Here is a 26,421-nt window from a genome sequence, read left to right as displayed (position 1 = left end):
ACTCAGTCCACTCCCACGCTAAGGGAAACTGCAGCCATGTCCAACCTAGACCACTGCCCCCATTCCAATCCTTGTGCTCACCAGTGGAAACTCCAACCCAATCAGGGCATCCTGTTCCCAGCCACAGATCTTGTGTGTGCCAGCAGAGATTGTAGTTCCACAGGGGTGGGATTCTCACTGGTGGGTACTGTGATCTAGCCCTGCCAGGTGGCCCCCAGATCTAGCTCTAGCGTACATCAGTGGGTGGTGTTCAGTGGTGGGTGATGCTAGCTACCCCACCTCAGGTCTCTTATGTGTGCTGGTGCTTTGGTCTGACCTTAGAGTTTCTCTCATTCCTCTCTCCAAACCACTTGATCTGAGCCCTCTCCTTTACTGGTAATTATAGTGCCCTTAAAATAATATTCCAACATACTTATTAAAGCAAAAACTCAAGAAAATTTCTCACCTGGTCCAAGCTCCCAGAGCAAGCTGCTGGGAGGCCAAGGCCCTCACCTGGCATCTTGGACACTCAGGCAGGCCATCTGGCTGAAGCCTCTGCTGGACTCCCCTTCCCTAGGTTCAAGCTGCCCAGCCAGCCTCACTGCACATGTGTGCTAAGAAGGGTCTAGTACGCCACACAAGCCTCTGCTGAGTTCCCCTTGCCTGGGGCTGAGCTCGCTCGCTCGCTCTCTTTCCCATTCTTTGTGATTCTGCTTTTCAGTTAAAAATCTATACTTTAAAAAAAAAATGTCCCTAGTAGTCATTTCAATTCCAAGGCATGTATAAAGAAAGGGACTTAGGGATAACTTGCTTGTTTAAAGGCTAAATAGGAACTGGAAATGTTAATATTTCCTTACCAACAGTGACCATTCAACAAATGGCATTAAATTACTATTATCCTTAAATAAAGCCAGCCAAATACTACCAGAGGAAGCAGTCACTCTCCGATGTGCTAATCTTGCAAATTGCAAGTTACAAGTTCACCTGCATACGTCCATTCAGGACTTTGGTATTCAATCAATCGTTAGTAAAAGGCAAGAATTTATGGACTGTGACAAATCTAAAGATAAAAGCTAAGCCAGCACAGGCCTGTGCTGTTACAAAAAGATGTGAAATGAATCCGAAGAACTAAATATTGCTTCTCCAATCTCAGTTTGCTCATGAGTGCCCTGCAGCCTTGTTAAAATGCAGAGTCTTGATTCTGCCTCCTAACCAGTCACTGAGGGAAGCTGATGTTGCTGGATGTAGAATTGAGCTAGACAATGGAGACAGGTCATCCTGAGGATCCATGGAGGAGATAACATTTGGGCTGAAATGACGTCAACAGAAATACTGTGGAGACTTAATAGACACCATTATTTTACTCACTTATCAGACATTTCCTGAGTACTCATCTTTTAAGCACTAAGAAAGTATAATGTAAAATTTGTTTACAAAATTTTTTTTAAAGTATTTGAAAGATATTGCCATTTAACAGGATAAGGAAGAGGACAGAGCCTATTTTAGCATGGTTACAAACAGAATACCTGCTATCAGAGGGCACAGCAGAAGTGTGAAACTGCCAGGGACCAAAGTACTGAGTTCCCTTCTGCTGCCCGCCCCCCACCACACACCGCCCAACAGCGATCGCAAGCACGCTGGGCTCTAAAACCCTCGCACTCACTCGGAGCTCCCTGTAGGATGCAATGGATCCCCGTAGCCGTTACCAACGTGCCACATTAAGGCCCTGTGAGATAGAAAACATTTGTTTATGTTAAGTCTGACGCCGGCCTGGACTAAGGGTTCAACTTTCCGCATTTGTTAATGAATAACAGAGGAGAATATGTTTTTCAGAGCAACATACTTATTAAAGCAAAAACTCAAGTAAGAAAATGATATTGAACATAAGCTCTTCATAGCAAGGCATTTTATTTGCTGCCAACATGATCTTATTGTGTTAACTTTCATTGTCAAAGGCTGTCATTTTTTTTTTTTTTGCATGATACAGCTTTTTAGGCTCAGGAATTTCTCTTTCTTCTCTCCCCATCCACCTTTCCCCTCACTGTTTTCCCCCATATTATTACAATAGCATAGTTCTTCAACAGTCACAAGTACATCAACGTTCCATTAAAGTGTGTCCTGGCACTGTAGGTATAGGCAATGGTTAGAAAGTCCAGCATCATTATTGCTTCTTTTCTCCAGTAGATTTTTTAGACCCTGTTTTCCAATAGATCATTGTGATACGACAGGTAAGGCCATCACTTAAGACTCTATATCCCATGTCAGAGCGCCAGGATCCAGTCCTGCTCTGCCTTTGCTTCTAGTCCACATTCTTGCTCAGGCACCTGGAAGAAACAGATGGTGACATATGGGTAGTGCTGCCACGCATGTCAGAAATGGAGGTCCTGGATCCTGGCTGTTGCAGACATTTGAGGAGTGAACCAATGGAAACAGGATTCTCTCTCTCTCCCTCCCTCCTCCTCTCCCCCCCCCATCTTTGACACTTTCCCTAAATGATTAGCAATGTTTATGATTCAAACTGTATATTCCTTGTCCCGTCACATAGTCCTTCTGGCTACTTTGGACTTCCATCAGCAGACATCCGTGAGGACTTGTGTGAAAGAGAGCGCCGACTGTTCGGATGTGAGCAATGGGTATCTAGGATAGCGGTTTCCAAACTTGACCTTGACACAGCATTCCTTTAATTTTTTGTCATTTTTCATTCTTCTATCAAAGTGTTACAGAAAGACTGATATGCAGGCAAAGCCACTTTAAATGTTGTTCAGTTGAGAAAAGCCTGAAATACATTAATCAGTGGTGTACCCTACTCTTGTTTTCTGTCCCTCCCCATCCCATTCTTTGCAAGCACTCAGGAGATCATAGATGCTCAGTTTAAAAACCACTTGTCTAGGGGGAATATTGACTGATTTACAGCATGTGCCTCACAACTAACATAGCATACATTTAAGTATTTTTATGCAGATTACCTGCATGCAAAGAGAGAAGATAAAAGAACTGAAATGAATGATCGAAGTCAACTCAAATGAGAAAGATTTAGCTTCCAAAAAACAAAGACAGATGAAAACTAGATGATGTTGCTGATTCTTTTACATCCTCATTAAGTTACTACCTTGAGAAAGCTCTTGAAAGCCACTCTGGTATTTATTGATCAAGAGCCTATTTAAATTCCATCTATTGACTTTTGAGCCTCAATGGAAGGTCACTGAAGATTGCTTGTATGTCCTCTTAACATTGTGTTTCTTTTATAAAGCATTTGAAAGGGGCTAGGTAAGAACACTATTTTTTTTTTTAATGGAGAAACTACATCTCCATTGTTTATTGGTTGAGTTGTCAGTCTTTCTCACTTATATTTCCCTTGTATTTCCTCCATAACCTGGAAGAAGGGCCAAGAATCCTGGATTTCAACAGAAAGGCTCCAGTCTCTTTCAGTGTCTACCCAGCAACACAGCCCAGCCAGAGTCTAGTCTCAGCTGAACTGCTCTTTGTTCAGAAAATAACCGGACAAGAGAAACATAAATAGTAAAAGCCAAAGTTCAATGCCAGTCTTAGGGGTTGGGGAAGCGACCATGGTATACAAACCCATTGCGCAGTCTGCTGCACTGGGAGAAAGCCCGTTTTCCTTATTAGTAACACCTTCCCTGACATCTTACCATTTTCATGTTGAGTCATTTGGAAAAACATGAGGCTGTTTATTTGCTCTTTCCTCCCCTGGATGTAACCTCCAAGCAAAACATGGCCCGAACAACCATGGACTTTTCCCTATCATCGGGGACCCAAGGGACTTTAGCTCAGTCAAAAGAAGCGGCATGGCAGGTTGCCCTGGTGCTGGGAGAGAGAAAGGTCACAAAGCCACAGACATTCAATCTTAATTGACTCTGCAAATTCCCAGACTCTACATTCGTTCATATACAGTTTACACCAAATACAGTGGAGGGAAAGAGATCAAAATGCAAAGAAAGGAAGAAAAAAATTGTTCCCAAGGAAACTACATTAAATAGGACCATTTGTCTTCATATTTAATGGAATCACTGGAAGTAGTCATGGCAGGGGGCACTATCAGGTCCTCCAATGATCTGGTGACTGCGTTGTGGAGTTTCTGGGCACACCATCTCAAATCTGAATCCCTGCACCCTCTAGGACTCCAGTTAAAAAAAGCTTCATTACCCCCAAGCTAATGATGCCATTATTTAAATGAAACCTTCCTTAATAATGACAAACAAAAATCAATCTTTTCACCCTGACCTCTTGCCTTACCTGCAGAGAATGAGCCAAACTGAGTAGTGATGTTACTATATGCCTTTGCTGGGATTTTCCCACAATCTGCCTGGGAGGCAGGATTTCAGATACAAGGAATGTACTTAAGAGGTGGTCCCAGGAAGCACTGACAGGGCAGTATAAGGTGGGAATGAGCAATGGAAGGCAGCCTGTCCAGGTAGTGTCATTCACCAGTTATCCATTTGAGTACCAATAGCTTGATCCTGAGGCCAACAACGCATCTATATACAAAGCTAACACATTCCCACATTTCCCAACTACAGTTATTATTGATCATTCTCCTAGAAGATACTTATCTTCAATTCTTCCAGCCCACTAGATCTAAACTAAGCCTTTAGGCAAAGACATAATTATGGAAGTCCAGCCCAATCATGTCTCCTAGCATCTCCAACGTCTCTTGTAGAATCATTACCAATAAAGTGATAGTCACCTTGGCCAGTAGTATATAAAGGATTTTTCTAAACCAATTTCACAGCTTGTACCAGAATATTTGACAAGTCAAGGGAAAAATCTTCCAAGGTGCTAAATGTTCTTTGTACCTTTCTTTATTATTATTCAAACTCAAACATGATACAAGTGTAAAGACATTTTATTCCAACATGTGGTATGTAAATAACTTTAAAAAAAATTAGAAAGTAGAACAAATTGAAGATGCAATTTTCACTCTCCAAGTCTCTACTACTTAAGATGATATTGAAAATAACTAGAATATAAGATAAAATTGATACATCTCCATTCAATCATCCAGCAAATAGCTGGTGGTGTCTCTCATGTGCTAGTGACAATTGAAAGAAAAAGGAAGTTTTATTTGTTGAGTTTCTGGGAAGTTTCGGTAATTGTTGCAAGTTTTTTGCCTACTAATTATCTAATATAAACTCTGTACTTAGATGCTATACATCCATATTATTAGCCTCATTTTGCAATGAGAAATTGAGTCCAGATGGCCAATTAACTGAACTTTGTTCAGCAGGAGCAGTATGCTTTTGGAGGAGGAGTTGGTGAGAAGTGAGTCTGAAAGGAAAGGACAATATTTGTGACCTGAACAATGGAAACCTTGATGCCATCTCGTTCATCTGTGTATTTAATCCAGACATATTTGTCCAAGTTTCACTGCCTATATTAGCCCTTGAGCTGGACAATGAAACAATGCTGCCCAGCTCTCCACCTGGCAGGCCCCTCTGCAGGGTCCATAGAGGGAAGAAGGGTGTGCTGAAATTTCTGATAAGCAAAGTGAGGGATTCATTAGAATCAGATACTGTTTCAGAGGCTGAGTTATAACATGTTTTAGGTAGTCCATCAGGAAGCAATATAAAGCTCCTATTCCAGATCTGCCTTTGTCATAAATATGGGCAAAGATGAAAACAGCATGAAGTTCATGGTCCTGACCTTTAGAAACCCAGCATTGATTGTGAACAAGGAGCACAGCATTCTGGTTAAAGACCTAGAACATCGGTTCCTCTTATACATTATGATCAGGAACCCTTGTGGCAGATCTCCTCTAGAGCATTGTGAAAGTGCAGGTAAAACTTAATAGAACTTGTTTTTCATCTCATGACAACCACCAATGCTACACGGTAGATAAGGGCAAGTGTCTGATACAGCAAAGGTGCCACACCCCAGATGGATGTGCCTGGGTTCAGATCCCAGCTCTGCCTTCGAGTCCAGCTTCCTATTACTGAACGTTCTGAGAACCAGAAAGCAATGGCCCAAGTTCTTGGATTCCTGTCACCCATGTGACAGACCCAAAGTGAGTTCAGCTCTGAGCTTCAGCCTGACTCAGCTCGAGCCTTTATAGGAATTTGAGTTCGATCAGCTAATGGAAAAATATCCCCATGTCATAACATTTTTGTAAAATAATGAAGCCCCAGCATGGTAGCCTAATGGCTAAAGCCCTTGCCTTGCATGTGGCCATGATGCCATATGAATGCCAGTTTGTATTCCAGTTGCTCCACTTCCCATCCAGCTCCCTGCCTGTGGCCTGGGAAAGCAGTGGAAGATGGCCCAAAGCCTTGGGACCCTGTATCCACACAGGAGGAAGAAGCTCCTGGCTGCTAGGTTCAGATCAGCTCAGATCGTGGTGTTAATGCCACCTGGGAGTGAACCAGCGAAAGGAAGATCTTTGTCTCTGTCTCTCCTTCTCTCTGTAAATCTGACATTCCAATAAAAATATTTATCTTTTTTAAAAAAAAATAACAAAATGTTAACCAGTGCTTAGATAAATCTAGACTCCACATACAAAGGTAGTATTTTAGATTTTGCCTTTATCTTTGTTTCAGTTGAAAGGGCTAATAATTTCTCCCAGATCACAGTTTATTTATCTGTCTTATTAAATCATAAAACTTTGTTCTACCTACTAAACAGAAGAATGAGAAGAAAATGAACTCCAAAATGTGACAATATTTTGGAGGATAAAAGGGAAAGTGTTAAGTCAAAGTAGGTGCTGTTAAGAACTTTCACACAAAATGACATCAACAAGTACAACTTAATACCAGACGGGGGAAGTGGCTCGGGTAGAGAAAGCTGTGACAGATGGTGGCGGGAAGGTGTGCACAGGTTACAGAGCAGCCCCTAGAGGTGCAGGAGATGTTATCACATCACAGCTTCCACTTGGGTTTGCTTTATTTTATTGAAATAAAGCAGATTTTGTCATCAACATGGAATGTGTGACACTTTTCAGCCCGAGGTAAAATAATCACAAGAAGATGACTGTAACAAAATGCTCAAAGCTTGATGATCTTATAAAGAAAAGTCATTGGTTTTGGATCACAGTTTTGGAAGGTCAAGGTCAGCAGTCTGCACCTGGTCTGATTACGGTGGCGTAGCGTATCACTTGGGAGGAGATGGGAGCCCATGTGTGCACCTGTGCATTTCAACTGGCCTCTCTTATAGATCTCCTTGCAGTCTCTCTCCTAATGGCCTCATCTAAGCATAACTACCCTCACAACCTCACCTCCCCACACTATAGACTGATTTGTTTCTCTTAAAGTTTAACATCTGTAAGTTTTTAGACCCATTCAAACTATTTTCAAACCTGCACACATGTATAATTCATAGTGAAATGATCCCAGCGTCGAAAACAAGGTGATAAGGAAACCAGAGAAGTTCACTTACGACAGAAAGCATGGAGTTTGCTGGCATAGATAGGAAAGTGTGTGCTCGCACAGAGACAATTGAAAAGGGAGCATCGAATGGATTGTTTCTGAAAGCAGGCAAATAGATTTTGGTGAGCCATGAGATGCTAACACCATCGGCACTTACATCCTCTGAGCTGGTCTAGCAGAATCCGCAGGAGTCACTGCACCCAGAATCAACATGAGCCCTCGTTGAGCATCTCCATGTTGTGTTTAGAAATGATTTAGGGAGGTGTTAAGCCATTGATCTGGTGGTGTTTCATGGTGCTCTGGTCTCATTATAGAATGAGGATTGGAAGCATGATGAGTGAATTTTCAACCAAGGGGTCCCAGTGACATCTAAGCGTGAGTGCCAGATATATGTAATTGACATTTGGCTCAATCAAGTGAGGCTGGTTCCCATGCTGGCTGGCAGGCACGTTGTCCAGTTTGCCCATCTTGACTGAGTGGTGATTCTATGTGGATTTATGGGCCATCTGTCTTCCCAGGCAAAATTTCACTATATAGCAGGGCTTTGAAGATGTCATTTGCATGGATTTGGCTGTCTTTTTTTCCTCCAGCTAACCTGCATGTTTTTTTTTTTTTACAAACCCACAAAACAAGGTCACCTCTTCAGTTTAGCATTATTCATGTTGCTCACATTGGCATAACAAGTTTCCTGTTGTATTTTGTTTTTCTTCCTAAAAGCTGGATTCACTGATTAGAGGAGAAAAATGTTAGAGGATATCTTTAAATGACTTGCAGAGATTAGAATGTAAATTAAGTCTGGAAAAGGATTTTGGACCTTGATAGGCAAATTCAAATCAAACCTAATCCCCCTAGCTTCTGCCAGATGGGTCATTTGTCCGCCAGCACCCAGCTTGCTTTTTAACAGAAAGATTAAAGTCACACGTTTTGGAAAGATAAGTAAATCACTAGGAAAAACTCTTCTTTGGTCAAATGCAGGACTATTTTTAGGACTAATGGAGAGGGGCCAGTTTGAAGCCAACTGCCAGGAAGGCAAGACACTGCCCCTTTTCATTATCTCTGTCTCCCCAGGAGAATTATGTGAGTGAGCATCCTTTTGGCTCCCACCACCATCTATCTTCTCGTTCCGAGGCAGTCTCTAGGTCCAGTGTTCATACAAATACCCCTATGCCCACAGTTACTTCCTGAAGTTGCAACCAGCTCAACTCTAAGTGGGAACTGACGAGTATCTCTCACGTAGCATTTCTGTGCCTGTGCTCAGTATCAATAACTCCTAATATCATCGTCATTGTTGTGTCCCTTCTTCATTCAGCAGTGTACGATATCTTCCATGGCACCATTGTTTGGGAGAAACGGTGTACAACACAAGCCCTGACTGCCAAGCTCTAATCTGAATGCATTCCCTTATGAGTTGTGTCACCTTGGCCATGCTGCTTGGCTTAAGTTTCCCTTCTATGAAACAGGCATAGGGGCTAATGTTAGGCTATAGCAAACACAGAAGTGTGCTCGTTTGAGTCCCAGCTTCTCTACTTTCGATCCAACATCCAGCCACATCTGGATAAAGCACCTGAGAAAGCAGAGGACACTCACATGAAACCAGTATTTAATTCTTGGTTCCTGGCTTGAGTCTGATCTAGACTTGGTTGTGTGGCCAGTCTAGATCTCTCTTATCTCTGTCTCTGCCTATTAAATGAAAAAATGAATGAAATAAAAGTCTTTTTAAAATAAGCAAAAAGTAGTGCCTGGCACTGTAAGGATAAAATGGGTAAATATTTGCATATAATAAACAGGAGATAAACATTTGTTAAGCAATATCCTGGAAGTAGATTCCATTGATGAAACTTACAAAAAAGGCTTTATCTCTTTCCTTTGTTGTTGTGTGGATACTTACAGCATGGCATTTTCTTTCAAGTCAAATCCATCATTTTAAAAAGGAGGGCCATGTGTGTAGTAAGCTTGGCCAGCCACATTTCTTTACACTGAACATCCACAGCTTTCTTCCCTCCCCACCCCTTGGATTCGATGTTTTCATTAAAGGTATTATTGAAAGTCATGTTCATGAGCTGCTTCTGGGTAGAAGGTGAAGGCGTATGGACTTATTTCCAGTATAGTATTTATTGTTGATTTAATAGGGCACTCTACCAGAGCTAAGCAAAGGTAAGAGGAGTCCGAACCAATCATGAAAAGAGATCAAGTAGGAATTTCACACACTGTTCTTGAGTTCTTGAAGGTCAAGGCTGTACTGGACACATGCATGATTACTTTCAACCCAGTGGAAATGAACTTGGCTCTTGATAAAATTTGTTCACCGATGATCGCTTGCAAGGAACTCCCAGCTCCAGGGTAAATCCACGGCATCTTGGTTTTCCTGAAGAGACTTAAGCTGAAAGCATTTTTTCCCACATCTCTGGACTAGGAAGGTCAGTCAAGAAAATTCTGTTGGAAACAGGTTTTTAAAAGTGAGTAGATAACGTGATCAGGACCCTAAAAATTGGAAGAAGCATTTCAAGAAGTTGTAGAACATTTATCAGGTCTATTTTCCAGAACTTTCTGGGCAAAGATTTCTCTTTATTTCTTACTTCTCATCAAAATTAGTGGGATTGGCCCCAGGTCTACAGATGGCATCAGGGTAACCCTACCCCAGTAAATATTCAAGGATATTTGTGGATACTTTTAAGCACTGTGACTTCTAGCAACATGTCTTTGTGTCCACTCTAAGATCTTGAAGTATAAGTTTAACTACATCTGGAAGGCAGAATTTTGAATGTATGTCTTCTAGCATTTTTAAGAGCCCATCTGTAGAGCCTCAGCAGTTGTCTTGCCCAAGGGAAGGAGAGAGCCAGAACAAGCAAGCGCAGTGAATAGACATGGCATTTGTGCAAAGCCCTATGACAACTGCGAGTTTTATCACAAAGATAATGCCAAAGAATGACAACAGATGGAATTGGCCACAGAGAACCATCCATTTGTCATGAACATTTCCTCTTATGTCTCTGTGAAGATGATTCCTTCCAATTAAGGTCAGATCTTTCCTCTTGTACGACACAGTCTCCTTTTCATTGACTACCAGATCCCCTTTGGAAATGAATCACAGACCAGTGCTCTTTCCATTTCTTGAAGGATTTACATTGGCCCTCGCTTTGCATAGAAGTGCTTCAGTCTGTTTGTGTACTTACAGGTGACATTATGTTTGTGACACATCTAACATAAAGCATATCCGTCTTGTATTAAAATATATGAGACTTTAGCTTTAGCCTTGTTAGCTTACCTTATTCTTCTGCGCTTCCTTTTTCTTCCTGTTGGCTTTTCTCCACAAAATGGTAGTATTGCTTTGTACTGTGCTTTGATGCTTTATAATCTCATTCTATTAGGGGATAATTTATCTTAATTGAGCTTGTGATTATCTGTAATACTTCAGCCTGCTGGAATTGATAGGATTTTACAACTAGAGGAGACAAAAGGGTGATTGCAGTTTGTCTGTGGCCAAGGAATTTGTCCTTTGCCAGTTGTTGCTAGCAAGAATTGAAGTTAATTGTTTTGTGCTGTTGCTGGTGCTACTTTAGGAAAAGCTGTGTGTTCTCCTACCTCAGTTTTCCAAGGGTTTCATTCTTCTGTGCTCCTCAGGGGTTATACACACTCTCTCACACACACCCCACCTTATGTAAAGCAATTTTACAAAATGCAAGGTTAATTTAAAAATTGGTGCATTTAAGTTGATAATACAGCAATATTCCAGATATAAGATATATGGAAAGGAGATAAGTCCTCTGAGAGGCTGTTCTGTGTCCCCAAGAGTTTACTAGTAGGAACTGCTTTTTGAAACTAATTTATTCTGCCAAAACATCTGCATGATCCTGCTGACCCCTTAATTGCAGACTAACTCCTGACCCCCTCAGTTCATACATGAGTTGCAAGCTGACTGCACTGAAGTCTCACTTGTTTCTTGTTTTCCTTGGACTTTGAGGTATCTCTGCCTGGTCATTTGGTGCATCAGAACTCTTGAGCATTTGCCCCTTGGGTGGGAAAGTGAGGCTCTGGAATTCTGCAGTCATCTGCGCTCCCTCCCCGACCCCCTCCTTGTGTCAGACAAAGTTTGGCAGTTTCCTTCCTTGAGGATTCAATATCATGTGTTTCTCAATGATACACTAAGGAACCTAACTCATCTTTGTAATGGTTTTAATCTGCAAAAAGTGATGTTAAGATTTTCAATTCCCTAAAGATAGCCAGGGCAGAGAAAAGGACTCGGAATATTGTGGCTTAAATGGCATGTAGAATATTGACTTTGCATCTAATTTAACACTGTTCATCAAAAAGAATAAATATGCACATATGATTATACCAGTGTCTTACAGCCTCCCAAGTACTTTATCATCTTGCTGATTTAATCACTTAATGAGTTACATAAAACTTTGACATCATCTTTGAAATGTTGCAAATGGTATTGTGGCCTGAACTGCAGTATTTCCACGAGAGCATGACAACTACATGACTCGTATGCCCTCGTGTTTCTGGCCTGCTCCTATGATAGAAGTTAATCACTAACATGAGTCTCTCTCTGCTCCAGTGCCCCAAAATCACTAACAATGAATTGGAAATTATCTTAAAATTAAAATGGATTTGTCATCCTTGCCCTTTTGATGTATGTTTTGCTTTAATTGCTTTCAAAAGTTTCTGATCAGAGAAACAGGCACTTATTCCCGCAAGATAACAGTTCTAACGTTATAGCTTTAGGGTCAAATCCAGCATCGTGAGGCTGCGTGTTAAGCCACTCAATGTTTGATCGCTCTACTGTGATCTTCATGCCTTTAGAAGAAGCTTACATTGACCCTAATTATCACTAAACTGGCAACTAAATCACAACTTCCCTGCCACCGTAGGCACATCCCTCTAGTGATTATCATACTGGATTTCTTTTTTTCATGCTCTCTGAAAAACGCGTGCAACCACGCCCTATTTTCCTGAAGAGACTGAGTTGTATGAAATTGCCATTTTGTAGGGTTCAAAGGCCCAACGTTAACAATCTCACATGACTCAATCTATCAAAAAGCAGGAATCAAACAAAATCACCACGTCATTGATGTTCTTCCAGTTATAGCCAATCCATGCAATGCTAGAATTTCATGTTGTTGCCTATTCAAGTTATGGCTGCGCTGCTTCTGATCCAGTTTCCTGCTGATGCACCCGGGAAAGCAGCAGCAGGTGGCCCATGTCTGGGCCCGTGTCACCCATGAGGAAGACCTAAAGAAGCCCCTGGTTCCCTGCTCCCAGCTCTGGCCTGGCCTGGCCCCTACTGTCATGACCATTTCAGGAGTGACCTAGCAGCCAGATGGATCCCTATCTCCCTCTCCCCTTCTCTCTTTCTGTAACTCTGTTTTTCAAATAAATAAATAAAATCTCTTTTAAAATGTTTTCCATTTACATATAACACATCCTTTCCTTATCATTCAAGAAGAAGTAATGCTCCAATTAAACAAATAGTTGGAAACGGTGTTTTGTTTTAAAGATTTATTTGTTTTTAAAAGAAAGGTAGATTTAGGGCCTGGCACTGTGGCCTAGCAGCTAAAGTCCTCACCTTGAACACGCCAACATCCCATATGGGCGCCAGTTCTAATCCCAGCAGCCCCACTTCCCATCCAGCTCCCTGCTGGTAGCCTGGGAAAGCAGGGAGGATGGCCCAAAGCTTTAGGACATTGCACCCATGTGGGAGACACAGAAGAGGTTCCTGGTTCCCGGCTTCGGATCAGCATAGCACCGGCTGTTGCATGCACTTGGGGAGTGAATCATAGGATGGAAGATCTTTCTTACTGTCTCTCTTCCTGTCTGTATATCTGACTTTGTAATGAAAATAAATAAAGCTTTTTTAAAAAAAAAAAAAGAATGGCAGATTTACGGAGAGGAGATACAGAGAGGGAAAGATCTTCTGTCTGGTGGTTCTCCCCAAGTGGCCACAATGGCTGGAGCTGAGTCAATCTGAAGGTCATCTTCCAGGTCTCCTGCATGGGTACAGGGTCCCAAGGCTTTAGACCATTCTCTACTGCTTTCTCAGGCCCCAAGCTGGGAGCTGGATGAGAAGTGGAGTGCTGGGACATGAACTGGTACCCTTATGGGATCCCTGTGCATGCAAGAGGAGATTAGTCATTGAACCATGATGCCAGGCTCAGATACCATGTTTTAACTGTAAATGTAGTAACCCCATTGAGAAGTTGGAAAATAGGAGCTTGGCACAATAGCCTAGCAGCTAAATCCTCAGCTTGAATGTGACAGGATCCCATATGGGCACTGTTTTCTGTCCCAGCTGCTCCATTTACAGTCTAGCTCCCTGCTTGTGGCCTGGGAGGGCAGTAGGGGGTGACCCAAATGTTTGGGACCCTGTACCTGCATAGGAGACCTGGAGGAGGCTCTAGGCTTCAGATCAGCTCAGCTATGGCCATTGTGGGCATTTGGAGGGTAGATGGAAGATCTTTCTGTATATGTCCCTTTCCAATAAAAATAAATAAGCCCTTTTAAAAAGTAAAAGTAGAAATATAGAAACATTTACATATGTAATTTGTGACCCAACTGATAGAACTTCAACTTTAGGATATTGGTTATTTTTATTAAAAGTCTTAAAAATATGTTAGCATTCTAATCAGCAGTTACATCTCTAGAAATTCATCCTAAAGGAGTACTTAAGGGCATATAAGATTGAACTATCTGAGTATTTAATGTAGTATCGTTTCTGTTAATGAAAAAAATTAGAAACAATTTTCATAAACTGCATTTTTTTCCCTGTATCTGTAGCATTCTGAGATAACCATAGTGTAGGCATTGTGTTCCTACACTAGGAATCGCCCACATTAACGTATAATTATTGTCAGTGCCTTCTGCATTTGAAATCTGAAAGTTTTCTGACCAAACCATCAAACAACAACTCTACCAACCTGATGCCAGCAGCCCACAGAAAGAATACATTCACAGTCTCCTCAAATCTTGTCTTCTCCAGGGCAGATATCTGTGGACGGATTTATGCGTTACCTGAGTGGAGAAGAAAACGGGGTTGTTTCACCTGAGAAACTGGATTTGAATGAAGACATGTCTCAACCCCTTTCTCATTACTTCATTAATTCCTCGCACAACACCTACCTCACAGGTATGAAGTTCTAGCTCTTTGAGAGTTTTCCCCACCTGCTCTCACTGCCTGTCACACTCGTTGAGCGGTCGAGGTGTACGGTCTCGGGGTGGGGGGTGGGGGGTGGGGGCGGGGGTTCCCAGCATCAAACCCCCCACTAATAAATGTATCCACACCTGTTGAGAGCCCTCCTCATCTCCCACAAGCAGGTGTCCTAAAGCGTGTTTGTATCCAATGCCCTCAGAGCAGTGGAAGTTCAGTATAGCTGAACTGATTGTTCAGTGAACTTCAAACAATGTGCTGCCCACCTGGTCCCCTAGGCTGTGTTCCACAAGAGGGTGCCTGACCCAATGAGTGTGAATTGTTTTTGCTCCAAATGGAACAGATCTTTAGATGAAAAACAAACTGAGCTTTCATTTCCAAGTATGAAAAAAAATGGGTTAGCTAATTAGAACCTAAATGGAACATTTCCATGGTTTTTAATACATATCTCTAAATAGAAAATTATTAAAATATAGAAATATATATATTACTTCACCATAATTGAGAATTATAATAAGCCATATTTTCATGATCAAAATACGTTGATTCCGGAATACTTTCTGAATTAGCAGGGCTCTTTGTAAAGATTCATTTATTTATTTGAAAGAGTGAAAAAGCAAAAGAGAAAAGAACCTTCTACCTGCTGATGATCACATAGCCAGGCCTTGGCAGGATTAAGCCAGGAGGCAGGAACCCCAATCAGGTCTCCCACATGGGTGGCAGGAACCCTGGGACAGGGACCATTGCTTTCTGCTTTCAAGCACATTAAGAGAAAGTTACAATGGAACTGCAGAACAGCCCTGACTCAGGAACCCAGGACTCCCGTATAGAAAACAGGTGTGCCAAATAGTGGCTTACCCCACTGGGCTGAAACATCTACTCCTGTATGGCTTCAGAACCTTTCTAGGAAAGTCATTGCTGTATGTCACACTCTCCTGCTGCACCCAGTCCATCCTGCAGACATCTAACGTGGCCAGACCACAAGCACGGAGTCTGAAAGCTGCGCAGTATCTGTCTGGCAGAGATGTTCTATGGTCTTGGGACTGGTTTGGCTGTCCTTGCAGCTCATTATTGAAGGAGGTATGGACCCTATGTCTTAGAAACCCCCAATGGTATCCGTGGGAAGACCACGGAGATAGACCACTGGCTAGCCAGAGAGGTGGCCGGAGTGTTCAAAAGGCTGGCTCTTCCCTTAGGATTCCTTGAAGTGATCCCTTCTTTCCGCACCCAAGCACAAGCTGTGCTGTTGCTGAGCACAGCGTGAGCCAGCGATAGCAGTGAATCTCTGATGGAGAGAGCAGTGGAGCTCCCAGGGAGGCAGAATGAGCTGCCACTGGATAATCCCTTATGAATCAAGATCATGTCGTCAGGGCCAGGTGTTCTGTGTCCTACAGTTTTTTGAATTGCAATTTCATGAAAATCGCAAGACTTCTAAGCCATCTTGTCACTTGTTTTGACTGCTTCTCTGCTAAGAAAGATTCATGTCTCGGAGATATTTATTTGTCATCTTCAACTTTATTCTAGTAATTTGCTGTTGAAGAGTGAAGCATTTTAAGATTTAGTTGCATTAAACCACCACCATTCTTAATTAATTAACTTATTAAGGATCTATTTCATTATTTGAAAGGCAGAGGTGGAGACTTCCGTCCACTGGGCCACTCTCCACATGCCTGCACACCCAGGACTAAAAAGAAAAGGAACCTGAGAGCCAGGAACTTTATCAGGGTCTCCCAAGTGAGTGGCAGGGATCCCGGTGCTCAAGCCACCATCTGCTGCCTTGCAGGGAGGCCAGGTACTTCAACAGGAAATGTGGCACCCCTAGCAGCATCCTAGCTGCTGCACCAAATGCCTTCCCTACCACTAGATTCAGATCCCCGTTCCGTAGGTCAGGATTTCAGACCCTAATGAGTGGGTAGAACTTGCCTCTGCTCACAGTGCCTTAGCCCTCTGTTGGGAAATGGAATGGGAGAAATGGATGTGACTCAGAAGGCTTGGATACCACAATCATCTGTAGGATTCTCCAGGAAGTTCTGGTACTGAAACTGGGATGATGCAGCAGCTGGGCTCAGCTTGGAAGATGGACCCACTTGCCTATAAGGGGCCTAACCATATAACGAGGGCTTTGTATCATGGCAGCCAAGGGAAAGGCTTAACAGCTGTTCACTCAAAAAGCTCTCTAGTATCCCTGCTTGCTTTGTTTGTCAAAAGGGTCACAAGTGTTTTCAGATTTGGAGTGATGTAAGATAATAGATCTGTATGTCAGAGTATCAAATATTCAGTCCTGCTTTAAAACCAGGGCAGGTTCCTTAATTTTAACAAAAGAGTGTCAATTTAGGCCACTTGGATTCTGTTCCTCTGGACAAGTATGAACATTTTCCAGCTCCCAACCAATTTTACAAGCCTTTGTAAAGCATCTTTTTGCTTCTTAGGGGTTTTTAATTTGGCTTAATACCATTGACCTACTTAGCAGTCTACAAAAGCCCATGGACTCATCTCAAACTGTGAAATATATAAAACAAAGTGCCTAGGATTAGGATTAAAGAGGAAATATATGCCACTGAAATGTATTTAGCAAAAAAATTGTTAAAGATTAAATAATATAAAAAACTGAAATAATAGATATTTTATTACATTTTAAATTAGTATAAGCAATATGTTGTGATATTTGCAACAGTTGGAATATGATATAAGAATATCTGATCTCGACTGAGGATAAAAATCACAGATCAGGCACTATGACTGTGGCTTGTGACCTATATTCACAACTGAAGAGAATGTTGAAGATGTAAACTTTTTCTAATCCAAGCTCAAGGAATCTGTGGAAAATCAAGCCGAGTCACAACCTTGCAGTTGAGATGATCTACAGTGTAACTGTTAAAGCCTGGGGTCCTGTTAGGCACAGTGGTTACATGTCATCTTGGGAGTGTCCTGCTTGGGATGCCCTCATCCGTGTGGGAGGGACTCAGTTCACATCCTGGCCATACCTGGATACCAGCTTCCTGAAAGTAGACCCTCTCGGATGCAGCAGCAGCAGGTGATGGCCCAAATTTTTGGACTCCTGGAAGAGCAAGATTGAATTCCAGCTCTTGGCTTCAGTGTGACTCAGCTCTAGCAGTTCTAGCCATTTAGAGAGCTGAGGGCAGATATCGGTCTTTCTCCCTGCTTCTCCATATCAATAAATGAGCATTTATAAACACTAAGATTTTAGCATATTGACAGTCTTGCATTTATTGTATACCTAGGACAAGATTCATGGAAATACTTATATATTCAGTTGAATTTGGAATATTGTATATAGTCTTATCTACCTGATGGTCTCAGTATTCAGTAATGTTACTCCCATCCATTTAAGTCCAAAGATGCCTTTAACTGCTTCCTGACTCTTTAATGTATTTGCCCTGTACTAAGGCAGCAATATCAAAAGGATTGAATGGCAAGATGAAGCAGCTATTCATTCTAACCTTTCCAGCTTTCATTTTCTCTCTCTGAGTACCACATGAACTTAAGCGTTTCAGATTTTTTTAAAGATATATTTTATTTGAAAGACAGAACTATAGAGAGGAGAGAGAGCTCTTCCATCCATTAGGTCACTCCCTAAATAGCCAGAATGGCTAAAGCAGTGCCAGGGAGAAGCCAGGAATCCAGGGGTTCGTCTTGGTCTCCCATGTGAGTGCAGGGAACCAAGCATTTAGGCCACTGCCCTCTGCCCTCTCAGGGGCATTAACAGGGATCCAGGATGGGAGTGGAGCTGCCCAGACTCCAGCCAATGCCCACAGGGGATGCCAGTTCTGCATGCAGCAGCTCCACACACTAGGCTGAAAAGCACAGCCCCTGGTTTTTCAGGTTGCGTGTGTGTGTGTTCATTTGATTGTAGTCACCGTTTTCTGTCTGTCTGATTGTCTCAACTGAGACAACTGGACAGCGGGAGTCAAGTGTAGTATGGAATCCATGTTCTCTTGACAGGACCCAAGATTTTAGAAAATATTCTTGATTCTGGCTCAGAAAGAGCTCCCAGGCCCACCATATTCCTTTATGCCCCAAACAAGGAATCAGAAATTTTCCCAACAAGCCCTTTAAGTAGAATGAAATACAACGTATGCAAAGGTAATCTCGCCCCTGCATGTTATTTCTCAACTATCCCAATGGACTAGAAAAAGCAGGTGTTCTTATTTTTTTCTTAGTAAAAGCATGAGTTTCCACAGATATCTCCATCACTGTCTTCTGACTAAAATTCCTGATTCTGTAGCTGTGCTTCTTAGCAATCCAGATACCTGACAATTTATACATAATTACTCATTTGTTTTCCTGACAGTACAATAATAATTTTAAGAAAATTGGTCAACATAAATACATTAATCCAAACTACTTAAGTTTTTTTCCTTTTAAGAATTTGTATTAATTTTCATATTATTTGAAAAATGTCTTCCATCCATTGGTTTACTCCCCAAATGGTTGCAAAACCAGGGCTGGAGACCAGGCCAAAGCTAGAGACCAGGAACTCCACCTGAGTCACCCATGTGGTAGCAGGGCACAAATACTGGAGGCACCTTCTGTTGCCTTCCCAGAGGTGCTACCATGAATCTAGAGCAGAAATAGAGCAGCCAGGATTCAATCTAGCACTCCAGAATGGAAGGTTGAAGTAGCAAGTGGTGACTTTACCCTGCTGGTCCATAGCCCCGGTGCCTAGTAGCACCTTTACTTCTTGCCAGTGCTATCTCAACATCACTATATGGCCCCCTTCCCTCTAACAGGTGAGGGAGAAAACTTGGCTTCGTCTGTGTCAGAACCATTTCAATGTAAGGAGGTTAGCACAGAATCCTCCTTAGCCCAAGAGATCAATTTTGGTTTTATTGTATGTGCTATTAGTACTATCATTATTTTAATTATAACTAAAAATACTATGAAACATTTCTCAGTGGTCTATGGATAAATTTAAACATTTATGATGTGCATTTGCAAACTTCTCCAAACCAATGAAGAATATTATTTTTCTATTATGAGAACCATAAAACAAAATTAAAATTTAAAATTAATACGTATGTACCAGCACTGTTGTATAGCAGGATAAAACTCTGCTTATGGCACCAACATCCCATATGGGTATGGATTTGTGTCCCCATGGGACTCCACTTCTGATCCATCTCTGACCTTTATAAGTAGTCAAGGATGAGCCAAGTCCTTGGGACCCTGCACCCATGTGGGAGACCCGGAAGAAGCTCCTAGTTCCTGGCTTCAGACTAGCCTACTGCTGGCCATTACAGCCATTTGGGGCATGACCCAGCAGATGGAAAATTTCTCTCACTCTCACTCTCTCTCTCTTTCTCTCTCTCTCTCTCTCTTTCTCTCTCTCTCCTTCTATGTAATTCTCCTTCAAATAAAAATAAATCTTTAAACATTTTTCAGATAAAATCAATACATTGAAAATATGCTCAATTTTTTTACCAATTTTCAGAAAAATAGAAATTTTCCTATAGAAATTTGATTTCATATAGGAGATATTTATGGAAAAAAAGGGAAAGGTTTCCCATTCTACTGATTTAAAGCAATGTTGGGTACAAACTAAAATCAGCCCCTGCTCTAGTAGAACATTTTATATTTTTGAGAGTTATCCTTTTATTTTTTTGCAAAACAGATAGATAAGACACACAAAGATCTTGGATCCACTTGTCCACTCCTCAGAGCCCCCTCTAGGGCTCCAGCAGGACCAAGCTATAACCAGGAACCGGAAGTCCAACCCAAGTCCTCTATGAGGGAGCACATCACCACTGTCTCCCAGATGCACATCATGCAGGAACAAGAATTAGAAGCAGTGCACATACTCAGGTCCAGACCCTCCAAGATGGGACCTGAGCATCGCAAGCAGCATGTTGGCTCCTGCAGCAGGTGCACACCTGACTGGAGTGTATTTGAATGTAGGAACCAAGGATCAGAGATTGAATTGTTAAGGAGAAGATCATCCTTACTTTTCACTTATCGATGCCCTCCTTTTTTCCTGGGCATTATAAGAACTTGTGCTCCTGAGAAATATTGGTCCAAAGCAGGAGGATTTCAATATGTAGAATGTTTGAACATTAGCAGCTATTATTAAAATTAAATATACAGTATTAAACACCAATCATTTTAATTTGTTTTAAAGATTTACTTTATTGGAAAGTCAGATATACAGAGAGGAGGAGAGACAGTAAGAAAGATCTTCCGTCCAATGATTCACTCCCCAAGTGACTGCAATAGCCGGTGCTGTGCTGATCTGGAGCCAGGAACTTCCTCCAGGTCTCCCACATGGATGTGGAGTCCCAAGGCTTTGGGCTGTCCTCAACTACTTTCCCAGGCCACAAGCAGGGAGCTGGATGGGAAGTGGAGCTGCCGGGATTAGAACCGGCGCCCATTTGGGATCCCGGCACATTCAAGGCGAGGACTTTAGCCGCTAGGCCACTGTGCCAGGCCCAAACACCAATCATTTTAGCAGTGCGTTAGTAGTAGTATGTGTTGTCTTCAACTCATAAATGCCCCTTTGTTGAACACTAAGCATACCCTGAGGGGAAAAAAACATAAATTGAACCATTGAGAAAAATACACACATAGAATTAGCTTTTAATTACAGTGGACATTTGTTAGGGTCCTAGATGGTCTCATGGTGCACCTAGCGGTAACCGTGTTTTAATTCATTGTGTTGCCTTGTAGAATCCACCCTGCGATTCAAGACAACAGCCCTGGAATGGGCAGCATGGGTCATTTCAGTGTAATCTGCCACTCTTCAGAAACTCTCTTGCTCCATTTCATTTGGAACCTGGTAGCTCTGCATACACAGTCAGGCAGTGTGGTGATATCCATACGTAGGAATGTCCTTATTCAGCTTAGGAAAAAGGCACTCATGTATCAGGCTATCTAAAGAAATTATTTTTATTTGAAAGGCAGATTTTACAGAGAGAAAAGGAAAGACAGAGAGAGGGGGAGCTTCTGTTTGCTGGTTCACTCTCCAAGTTCCCACAATGACAAGAACTGAGCTCATCCAAACCTGAGAGCCAAGAGCTTCTTCCCAGTCTTCCACATAGGTGCAGGGGCCCAAACACTTGGGCAATCCTCCACTGTTTTCCCAGGCCATAAGCAGAGAGCTGAATATGAAATGTGGCAGCTGGGGGCCCAGCATGGTAGCTGAGTGGTTAAAGTCCCTGGCTTGCATATACTGGAATCCCATTTGGGTCCCGGTTCCTGTCCTAGCTACTCCATTTCCCTTCTAGCTCCCTGCTTGTGGCCTGGGAAAGCAGTTGAGGACAGCCCAAAGCCTTGGGACACTGTACTCATGCAGGAGACCTGGAAGAAGCACCTGGCTTCCATTCGGCTCATCTCCAGCCATTGCAGCCATTTGGAGGAATGAATCAGCAGGTGGAACATCTTTCTCTCTGTGTTTCCTTCTCTCTGTAAATCTGACTTTCCAATAAAATAAAAGTCTTTAAAAAAAGTTATAAGAAAGAAATGGGGCAGCTGGGGCATAACCCAGTACCCACTGAGATACTGGTGGTAGTAGGCGAAGAATTAGCCTGATATGCCACCATGGCAGGCCCAGTAGCACAGTGGTTAAGATCCTTCAGTTGCCGACATGCTCTGTTGTGTTGTTTGAGTTATGTCCAAGTCTACTCCTCATTGCAGCTTCCTGCTGATGTTTCCCCTGGAAGATGGTATTAATGAGCTACATTGTTTGGTTTCTGCCACTCAGAAAACAGTACACAGACACTAACAGTAAGGACTTTGTCCCTTACTTATACTCATCTCCCCAGCTGAATGATGAGGGTATAAAAAACAAAATTCTGCTTTCTATCCCATTATCTGTACTTGCCTGCCATAAAGACTGTCTTTGGTAAGGTGTACAGACACTGGTGAGGAAACCCCCCCATAATTAGGTATGTGCTTCAAGTTGTTTCCCCAAGGCTAGGAATGGCTTTGGGCTCTCTCTGGACACTTTTGTACCTAAGCCATCATGGGACAGTTGATTCGGTGTTTCAGACAGTGCAGTAGCCTATCTGGGGCAGCAGCAGAGACAGGAAATTCAAATCCACTGAACTGCTGCCTTCGAAGACGTGCAAGGTGAGCCCATACCTTCTCTGTAGTTTGGGTGGTATCTTCACATTTGGGAATCGTACACCCCAAATGACTGTCGCAGAATGCAAAGTAAGGAAACCAGTTTCCATCTCATTGACTGAAGGAGACGGTGTGTCTGCAAGAAGTCCACTGCATCACATTCTAGAACCTTCCCACCCCCGGGGGTTGCAGGGAGGACAAGAAATAATGATGAACTGGAAAATAGGCAAGTGTTTGCTAGATGTTGAGGTTTGATAAGAGGAGTGTTGTTTTTGGTTTTCTGGTCTCTTCCATCCGTTGATGCCTGGGGTCATTGAAAGAAGCTACACTGCTCTCATTCCACGTGGTAGTAGTGGTAAGAACTGATTGGCAAGCAAGCTTCCACTGCGAAGCTCCTTCAAGGGCTCGGAATGTGTTCACAGCCAGCAGAGGGGATGCCAAGAACTGGAAGTGCCATGACAAAGCACAGATTCTGACAACTGACACTGCCCTGGCCCCAGAAGCTTAGATTTATTGGCTCCAACCAAAGAGAAATACAGTACTAAATAGGTTGAAACTGTAGGGAAGAAAAAGAAATAAACCAGCTTTGAGAAAAGGTGAGAAGAATGAAGAAAATGAATATACATGTTTGAAAAATCTCCTTACATGAAGTAAAAACATACTCAGAACTTAATGTGTATTCCTAGAAATAGGAAAAATGTGAGTAAATAAGGATTTTCTCAAAGTCACCTTTCTCTGAGAGACTTATTAGTAAAATATTACTTCTTTTAAGAATGAATAATGTTATTGTAGATTTCTGTAATATCCTGTAGGTTTTAGGAGTTGGGCTGTGAACACAAACATACTCACTGTTTGGTTCTATTTCAGTTCTTTTGCAGCTCACAAGTGCTATTCCATTCTGAAAATGTTTTTCACAGTATTAACTGGGAGCAGGCATTATGATTCCATATACGTATCCTATGTGAGAGTACAAAGCTGAGTCCCAGCTGCTCTGCTTCCCATGCAGCACCCTGCACACGCTCCTGTGAGCGGGGGATGTTGGTCCATGTACTCAAGTTCCTGGCCCCCATGTGACAAGATCGCATATGCAGTTCCTAGCTCCTAGCTATGGCCTGGCCCTGTCGCACCCACTATGGCCATTTTGAAAGTGAACTAGCACTCTCTCTGTCTCTCCCTTTTTCTCTCTTTCTGCCGCTCTCTCTCTCTCTCTTTGCCTTTCAAATAAATAAATCTTTGGAACATTAATTTTTCTATACTGCAGAAGTAAAGCAAATGTCCTCTCATTGTTCTTTGAGTGACAGATAATGATTGTAAGCAGTAAAAAAACAAATACCTCTAGAAAATATCTCATGACAGACATCCGGCCAGATAACTATGTACTTTGCTACACTGTTGAATCTGGTCTAACTTTTTTTTTAAAGATTTATTTATTTTTTATTACAAAGTCAGATGTACAGAGAAGAGGAGAGACAGAGAGGAAGATCTTCCATCCGATGATTCACTCCCCAAGTGAGCACAACACCCAGTGCTGCGCCAATCCAAAGCCGGGAACCAGGAACCTCCTCCAGGTCTCCCACATGGGTGCAGGGTCCCAAGGCTTTGGGCTGTCCTCAACTGCTTTCCCAGGCCACAAGCAGGGAGCTGGATGGGAAGTGGATCTGCTGGGATCAGAACCGGTGCCCGTATGGGATGCTGGCATGTTCAAGGTGAGGACTTCAGCTGCTAAGCCATGCTGCCAGGCCCCTGATCTAACTTTTAAATCTATGGCAACATGGCCATGAAAACAACACTCAGGAAGTATGAATAAAATAGACTCAGTGACCACCCACTGTAGGATATTGTTGGGTATAAAAGATTATCTAAAATATATACATGCAAAAATATCTGTTCCATGGCACCAGTGCAGTTGTTGGATGGCAAACACTTTTATTGAGTTAACCTGATAAATATTTGAATTCCATACTACCTTTAGCTAGCATAGCTATCCCTTCAGTTTAGGAGTAAGATACTGCTGTTTATGTTTTCTTTTGTAGACTGTCCCCTAGAACTTTTTACATCAAAGACCTTTGTAAATCCTTGGCATGGTAGTCAACTTGGAGGAGATTATAAATGGAAAATTGATAGTCTAGCACCACAAACTTCTGCAGTGGCTGTGCCAGCATTTCTGCTTTTGCCAATGCATTTGTGTGTTTAAAAAAGACACCCTGTTTTTCCAGGAGACCAAAGTGATTATGCAAAGGGACTTAATCAGCCAATCCAGTGCACCAACTGAGGCTTTTTAGAACTCAAGAAGGTCATTCTTTTGTTATGTTGATGGAGTGCTGTGACATGCACAGAAAAATAAAACTAAGCCTGGAAGCTTAAACCCATTTCCTTTGGCCTGTGTGTCTCCAAGGGCAGATCTTGTGGATTTCAAAGTCATCTTGACAATTTCCATCCGTGTGTCATCTTTTAACTGACCAGGAAAAATGATGGAGGCTTTTAGCATATAAATCCAAGAAAATCTTAATGTGGAAAACCAAGGATTTCAATGTGTGTGCTGCTGAGGCTGTGTTTATTTCAACATTTTGTTTGTTTGTTGTTCTCGTCTTGTTAAAATACTGTATTGAGAAATTAGTGGCTGCCACTCACTTCTTCAGGGAAATCAGAGTAGTTTGGTTTCCACGCTCCGTGTTTTTCTGCCCTCATACCTCTCTTGGGTGCTTTGACACAACTCCCAGCACTTCAGTAGGGTATCTCAGACCCGTTCACCAACAATGTAGATCTTACCTACTTTGTCTTTTGTTGCCTGTGCTTTTTGTGTCATATCTGTAAAACTGTGGTCTAATTACTATCCCATGAATATATTCCTGTGTTTTCTCGTAAGAGTTCTCTAGTTTCGTCTTGAACATTTAGGAACACTGTCCATTTTGAGTTAGTTTTTTTTACGTGATACGAACAGGGATCTGACATCATTCTTTTGCATGTGACTGTCCAGTTTTCACAGAATATGCAATGAAAATGCAATTTTTTCTGTATTGAATTAGCTTGGCAACCCCGTTGAAATCATGGACCCTAAGTTGAGAATTTATTTCTTGGATGCTTAATTCTAATCCACTAACCTATATATCTAACCTCGAATCTGTGGATCATTTGGGAAGCAAAGCCATCATAATGATGGTAAGAATTATCTACTCCAGGAACAGAATCCTGGATCTGCTACTTTTTGGTTTTGGAAATTGGGAACTATTCTGCATCGTTTTCACCATCTGGAATAAGCATCAAAAATTGGTTTTGCCAGATAGTCTTGTGAAGATTAAATATAAATTTAAAAGTTTTACTTATTTTTGTTTGAAAATCGGGTTTACAGAGAGGAGAGACAGAGAGAAAGATCTTTCATCCACTGATTCACTCTCTAAATGACCATAACAGCTAGAGCTGAGTCCATCCACAGCCAGGAGCCAGGAACTCCTTCTGGGTCTCCCACATGGCTACAAGGTCCCAAGGCTTCGGGCTATTCTCAACTGCTTTCCTAGACCATAAGTAAAAAGCTAGATTTTTGGAAGTGGAGCAGCTGGGATATGAATTGATGATACCCATTCTAGTATGGCAGCACTTGCAAGGCACGGATCTAGCCACTGAACCATCTCACCAGGGCCAAAGATTACATATTTAATACACATAAACCTACAGATCCATAAGGGCACATGTTCAACAATTAGTAAACCTGTGTTGTAACACCTATTTGAATGCCCTTCTCACTCCCACAACACACTGCAAGGGAGCCACAACTCGATGTGGGATTTACCACCACTTTCTGGAAGTTTGAAGCATATGCTGAGCTCCTCGTTCTCCTGTAGTTGG

At 42.1% G+C, this 26,421-nt stretch overlaps 1 protein-coding gene across 2 annotated transcripts in view; it reads left to right on the top strand.

Moving 5' to 3' along the window:
• PLCB1 (phospholipase C beta 1) overlaps window positions 1-26,421 on the top strand; it is a 621,942-nt gene that overhangs the window by 458,615 nt on the left and 136,906 nt on the right. For both annotated transcript variants that reach the window (XM_040980971.1, XM_040980972.1), the window contains exon 10: window positions 14,335-14,481. In XM_040980971.1, coding sequence (XP_040836905.1) covers window positions 14,335-14,481 — 147 coding nt within the window. The remainder of the gene's footprint in view (window positions 1-14,334; window positions 14,482-26,421) is intronic.

Source organism: Ochotona curzoniae, unplaced genomic scaffold (genome assembly GCF_017591425.1).
Source record: "Ochotona curzoniae isolate NIBS_2020 unplaced genomic scaffold, NIBS_Ocur_1.0 contig_3520, whole genome shotgun sequence".
NCBI classification, from domain to species: Eukaryota; Metazoa; Chordata; class Mammalia; order Lagomorpha; family Ochotonidae; genus Ochotona; species Ochotona curzoniae.
Note: the sequence above shows the minus strand (reverse complement) of the source record. Positions and strands in the feature narration are given on the sequence as shown.